Genomic DNA, 6020 nt, shown 5'->3' with positions numbered 1-6020 from the left:
AGTCCGAAGAAGAATGACTTCCGGTTATACGATTCAAAATAAGATTCGGGTGTCCGGTACTAAGAAGGTAACGGAGATTAGCGATACCTTTTATATACTGTCACAGTGAAATAAAAAGACACATTGTGCCTTTACACTGTGTGCTCACCCCAGTGTATACTGTGTGTGTTGGAATAAAAAAGACAAAACCTTTTTGATTTTTGATCGTAGTGCTCAAAAATCTGAGTGGGAATGTATATGAAGTGCCAGATAAGCATGATTACAAATCCTCGTTTAGCCCAAGTTCTTCATTTGTACTCGCATTTTCCTCTTATTCATAGGAACATTTGTGTTAAGATATACATTACATTTGATATACGCACTTAGAAACATTGGCAAATTGTATGAATTGTGAGCCAGCTTTTGTTTTGAAGGTGGGAGGAATACATCTGGAAACCAGGTGGACACGGACAAACCATAGTCTGTACAAAACACACGCATGTCAAATGACAGGAGTATCTAATATTTTGTAAACCCCATTTGTATCGGTAAATGTAAGCTAAATAACAGAAATGCCTCTCTGTACAATGCAACGCAACAGCACCACAAATCATGTCCTCCAAAACAAAGTCGAATCAGCTAAATCTCTTAAACAATTTCCACAAACTTGAGCATCATAACCTTCGTGAAAGAGGACTTACTGTTTATTTATCGTCTCAGACTGCTGTAGTTTTAGCTAAGTGTGCCTAATAAACTGACAACTGCTTTTTCTAGAGTGTTAGTGCCCAACCCCGTGATAAAATTAACAAAATAAACTATACAAACAAACTTTGAATGAGTGGTGCCACAGAACTTGTAAATTTTTGATTTTATGAAGGAAGTACCACAATTTATAATTTAAGTACAAACCTGAACTCAACCTTTAGTGAAAAAGTGGACATTTGAGTGTTTTCCATTATCACAGCCACAAAGACCCAAGTGCACAAACACACACACACACATACCAGGCAACTGATAAGATGATAAAAACTCTGTGATTGTCTATGGAATGTGGGTTTGAGATGGTTTGGGGTGATGGGCCTTCTGTGAGATTCAGTATGTATTTGAAGTGTTTCCTCTTGCATTTGATCCACCCATCAATTTCTGACAATTGTTTTTTAAACTCTAGATGACAGCATCTGCCCCTCTGAACAGACTTTGTTGTGCCGCAAAACCACAGATGACTGATCTACTTTATACCCGAGGGCTGGCTGGTTCATCAACTCCAAGGTAAAAATCTCTGTCTTCTGTTTGGCAGTGTAAACCTTTTTGGACATCAGGTTGTTCACTGACCCACAGTTATAGTGAATTCAGTCTTTCCTATTTCTTTCAAGTGGATAAAACTACTTACTGATACACTTCATTACTGTAGTTCACTAACTTACAGGGCTTATAATAGGATGCTGCATGTTGGAAAACCATGTTTCAGTGAAATGCCACCGACATAACAAATACTGGATCAATACCATCCTGAGGAGCTTTCTGTAAATTACATTCAGATGAAAGAATGTGCACACGCAGGTGTTTTGCTGTGACTTGTACCACCATCAGTAAATATTAACTAAAACTGTTCAAGCAGAGCAGCAGACGCAGGCTCAATATTTGTTGCCAAACACCTTTCAAACCAGACAGGTTTCTACAGATGCCCAGTTTGCATGTTACAGTCTGTCAGTGCTGTTGTGTTCCTCATGCTTTCTCTGTCTTTCAGTAGTAATTCAATGATACAAATGGTGGCCAGATTTTTAGGATAAATAGCCTATTCATCACATGACCTCAGAGACTATTTTCAACTCAATATTCTTGACTGCTTTTTTTGTGAAGTAACTGATTATACACTGATCTGTAGGAACTAGAAGATTTTAAGAACAACTTATAACAGGTAGCACTGGTTAGAAAAGGGGAATGAAAGAGACCGAGTGTGGTTCACAACAGCCCGGATCCTGTTGTCATGTAGCAAAGACTTTGGCTCCCTCGTGTGGTGAAATGATGACGAATCTGACATAAAACAGGCAACTGTTTGTGTGATGAAATAGAAGATCCCAGTTGACAGCTTGAATGGGGAAAAACAAAACAACCACTATAATACGTATTTCTGGCTGTCGCTGTAAAAGAGGGAAACATAAGAGGAGTGAGAAAAAGCTATGAAAGTTCTTCAGCCAAACAATTTATTATTGTAGCACAGTCCTGGTAAATATTCACTATCTTAAAGCAATTTTCTCATTTAACATTTTAGCCCTGCCTTTGTTTGTGTCTTGGATTTGTCTTGCAGAACACAAACAAACGTCCCCTCCGTCGAACAAAAAAACAGTCCTTGCAGCGTCTCTTCAGGGCAGACTTGGTTTTCATCCCTGCAGAAGGCTGGATGCAGGGAAGATGCTGACACTGTCCCAACAGAGATGGTACACATTGAGCAGAGGAGCCAGACGAGGGAGGCTGGATGGAGCTGACTCCAGCTGATGACAGGAGCAGTGTGCGGGGAGCTGTGGTGAGAGTGTAGATACATCTGTAAGCACTAGCTGCTGGTGAAGAGAAGGTCAGATTTAACCGGCTCATCTGGACCACTTGGCGAGTCAGGGAGGCAGCCAAGTGCTTTAACAGGAGGGGCGCCATGGTGTCAGAGGCTGCAGAGAGGGACACAGAAATAGTTCATGCAATTACAGGTCCAAACTGTAAATATACCATTTTTATGACATAAGACTATATTTTTCATCTGGGCTTACTGTAATATAACGACGTAGAGCGATACGTAAATAACGCAAATTACATGTTGCACTTTGACTGCCCTTAGCCGCCTGCCCCTAATGCTTTTTTTCTTCAGAGGGCGCTATATAAATTAACCCACACATTAACTATTGCAACATTTGTACCGTTATCAACATAAATGTCCTCGGTGCCAATGTATTGTAGAGTCTATGAGTGTGGGGAGCTGTGATACCGTATAAATCATTAAAATGTCCATCATATGAACACTGAGTAACGCGTGGGCTTTTCAAATTAGTGGCATATTTAAATGCCGTTATCTTGCTTGCGTAAAAAAAAAAACAATACTACAGCCCGGTGTTACTGTGGGATAGCTATGCAACATGCCAAGGAGACGAGCATGTCAGAGCTGACCTGCAAAAGGCTAAAGGCCGACATGAAACGACCGACACATTAGTCTCCGACATGACTCAGTCCTATCACAAAATTGAAGAAGGTGAACAAACCTGTCAGAGATTTGCTGAAGATTTAAATCAGGGCTTATGCCCCTGAAAACTGACTTTTAATCGGCACAACACGACCGCAACACCGTGCTTGCTTGGGAGGATACAACTGCTTCCGGTTTGCGATAGAGCGCTTAGAGATAACGGTGCCCTCAGTTTAGCCTCTCAGACAGTTTCCCTCTCTGACTCTCTCCAAATCTTATCTCTTTCGCCTTTGGCAAATGCTAAATCCAACATGGTCGTAGTATTATCCGTTAATTTTTTAATAAGAAATAGCTATATATAAGATTAACTGCAAGACATGCAAACGCAGCATAGCAGCGCTGTAAACCTGGCAGGCAAAACTCGGGGCACAATATTTCCCAAGATTTAGTGTCTCTGCAAAGCAGCTTGGGAGGTACAGGCTGTTGTAAACATGGCGGCCGCAGTGGGCAGAGTTCTGTCCTTCAGTAAAAATGCTAAGGTGTTAGTTGCACCCTTGAGGCTGTCTGCTCACCGCTACAGCGTAGAGGTGTCCAGTACCGGTGAGGCCATTACTCACACTGGTCAGGTAAGCTTACAGGCGATTCACTTCTGTTCTCTGTTTTTGGGATTACTGTGTGGCCTGATGTTAGCTAATGTTAGCCTTGTGTCAGTGTGGCTAGTAGGTCCGTTACGTCCATTATCGGACGGCCCTCTCTGCAAAATATATAAATAAGAGCAAAATAGCTTCTACTCCAATTCACGACTGCAGTGTTTTTCTCGCAGGTGTTTGACGAGAAGGATCCCAGGAGAGCCAGATTCGTTGGCAGACAGAAAGAGGTAAGAAGTAACTAACAAACAAGCCTAATAACGAACAAATTAAGATGAACAATGTCAGGTGTGTTGGAAGTATAATACCATCACAACAAATCTGAAACTATGAGGCTGTCAGTGTGCATCATGACAGTGCAATTGTGTGCACCTGCTATTAGTCCTTACATTTGCCCATTTTTGTTTTTTAGTTTCATACAAGGATTTTAACCCTAGACATACTGTTCTAATAATCAGTGGATACATACACATTATAAGCCTCATTTTACAAAGTTGATAATAACAGAAATCATGGTGTTTGTGTCAAGGTGAATAAGAACTTTGCCATCAACTTGGTGGCAGAGGAGCCAGTGACTGACATTGAGGCCAGAGTTGTGTCCTGCGATGGAGGTGGAGGAGCTCTGGGCCATCCCAAAGTCTACATCAATCTGGTAAGAGCCTGCACTCACAAAAGTCTTCAAATAATTGGTTCATCCATCGTTCACTGTAACTGCACTATAGTCATCTACAGTCATCTTAACAGCAGATGATGCAAAGGTCCAAAATCATAAATACTAACTGCTATTTTCTGTCTCTCCTCTTTCAGGATAAAGACACAAAAGTGGGCACCTGTGGCTACTGTGGACTACAGTTCAAGCAGAAGCATCATCACTGAAACATTTCCTCTGTCTTTGCTTCTCTGTGTAAATTGCCATATTGGTTAATAAATTATATCTTGTCTGCCTATCTGAGTGTGTTCTACTTAATAAAGCTGCTGTGTGATTGTAGTTATCCATTGTGTTTAGCTGGATGCACTTCCCACAGTGACAGACAGAGGTCAGCAGTGTCCTGCAGATGTGTTAAGTCAGAGTGAGGTGAAGAATAAACTTAATTTTGCCATTTGCACAGATACATTGCAGTACATGTACATTGGAACTCTTGTGCACCCCGCTTCCCCTGAGTCAAGCTTATTAAAAGTTTAAAGGATAAAATAAGAATAAATTTAAAAATAAAAAATAAAATAACCAGGCAAGAAATAGATAATACAAAAGAAAAGCAAGATAATATACTTTAATACTGAGAAAATACTAGAATGTTACAAAAAAAAAAACCCCTGAAAATCATAAAGTGGTACAGAAATAAAAGCCAAGTTTTGGACCTTGTTTCCTACTCAATAAACCAAAGATAGTTGTTTTAAGTCTGAGTTTTTCTGTCACTGTTGTTTGCAGGAGCAGGATTTATATCTTTCCTGCATGAATAACTGATTGCTTGTGATTTGAGTGCTTTCATCAATAAGTAGGCAAGATAAGTCTTGTCTCTGCTGTTTACTGTAAGGAGCGCTGAGAGAACCTTAGCATTCCTGGTGCATCTGCCCCCCCACCCCCACCACCACCACCACCACAGTCTGCGCTGTAGAGTCTCGCTCTGCCAAGCCGGGAAGACATCAGGAGGGAGCCAGCCTGATAAGACACAGCAGCGCGGAACAATACATGTTTGAAGAAGATCATATATATATTTCATCAGGCTTATTCTCCATAGACCTCTGCATGCCAAATTGGCCTGTGCTTGGCTCAGGCTCCAGACAGCACTAGCCTGTTCTGTCCCCAGTGATGCAGCCAGTGGAACTGCATTTTCCACACCATGGAGCTCAGGTTGGCAAGAGTAGTCAGGCTGATATAATTGGCCCTGGTGACTCTGGGAAGTGAGGCTTATGCTGTAGTTAACCTCATCTATAGTCAGACCACTTTGGATGATTGAAGGGGAGAGAGGTGCATTGTTAAAATGAGGCAGGCGAGCCGGGTCAGTGTCAGAGAGCTGACTGGTCGGTCTTGCGGTTGGTAAGTCTGAGTGGTTCAGAGGTGGTGGTTGATTGAGTTGGAGGCATTGCTAGGGGCAAAATCTTCAGATGAAACTGAGCATATGAACTGTGCTGAATTAAACAGCACTGTGTTTTTGCACTGGGTTTCACTTCACTCTTTAATTATTCACTGCTCTTAAATGCATCACACAGCATAACATAATATTTTT

At 41.4% G+C, this 6020-nt stretch overlaps 2 protein-coding genes across 2 annotated transcripts; one reads left to right on the top strand and one right to left on the bottom strand.

Annotated features, from left to right (window-relative positions):
• Positions 1–2070: 2070 nt before the first annotated feature.
• On the bottom strand, positions 2071–3371 carry mrpl36 (mitochondrial ribosomal protein L36). Its single transcript, XM_041053385.1, has 2 exons — positions 3225–3371; positions 2071–2639 (listed from the first exon to the last, which is right to left on the bottom strand). The coding sequence occupies exon 2, from the start codon at positions 2626–2628 to the stop codon at positions 2248–2250; it is 381 nt and encodes a 126-aa protein (XP_040909319.1). The 5' UTR covers positions 2629–2639; positions 3225–3371; the 3' UTR covers positions 2071–2247.
• A 230-nt stretch (positions 3372–3601) lies between these two features.
• Positions 3602–4737, top strand: ndufs6 (NADH:ubiquinone oxidoreductase subunit S6). The gene is made up of 4 exons (XM_041053384.1): positions 3602–3771; positions 3969–4022; positions 4322–4444; positions 4600–4737. Exons 1-4 carry the CDS (start codon positions 3637–3639, stop codon positions 4666–4668), a joined length of 381 nt encoding a protein of 126 aa, XP_040909318.1. The 5' UTR covers positions 3602–3636; the 3' UTR covers positions 4669–4737.
• Positions 4738–6020: the final 1283 nt, after the last annotated feature.

The sequence above is a fragment of the Toxotes jaculatrix genome, chromosome 13 (assembly GCF_017976425.1).
Source record: "Toxotes jaculatrix isolate fToxJac2 chromosome 13, fToxJac2.pri, whole genome shotgun sequence".
Lineage (NCBI taxonomy): Eukaryota > Metazoa > Chordata > Actinopteri > Toxotidae > Toxotes > Toxotes jaculatrix.
The sequence above is the reverse complement of the archived record's forward strand: the minus strand, read 5'-3'. Positions and strand labels throughout refer to the sequence as shown.

Coding starts and splice junctions, on each gene's coding strand:
- mrpl36 (XM_041053385.1), bottom strand. CDS start 2,628: ATGGCGCCCCTCCTGTTAAAGCACTTGGCTGCCTCCCTGACTCGCCAA.
- ndufs6 (XM_041053384.1), top strand. CDS start 3,637: ATGGCGGCCGCAGTGGGCAGAGTTCTGTCCTTCAGTAAAAATGCTAAG. Junction 3,772..3,968: donor CCATTACTCACACTGGTCAG/GTAAGCTTACAG, acceptor TTTTTCTCGCAG/GTGTTTGACGAGAAGGATCC. Junction 4,023..4,321: donor TCGTTGGCAGACAGAAAGAG/GTAAGAAGTAAC, acceptor GTTTGTGTCAAG/GTGAATAAGAACTTTGCCAT.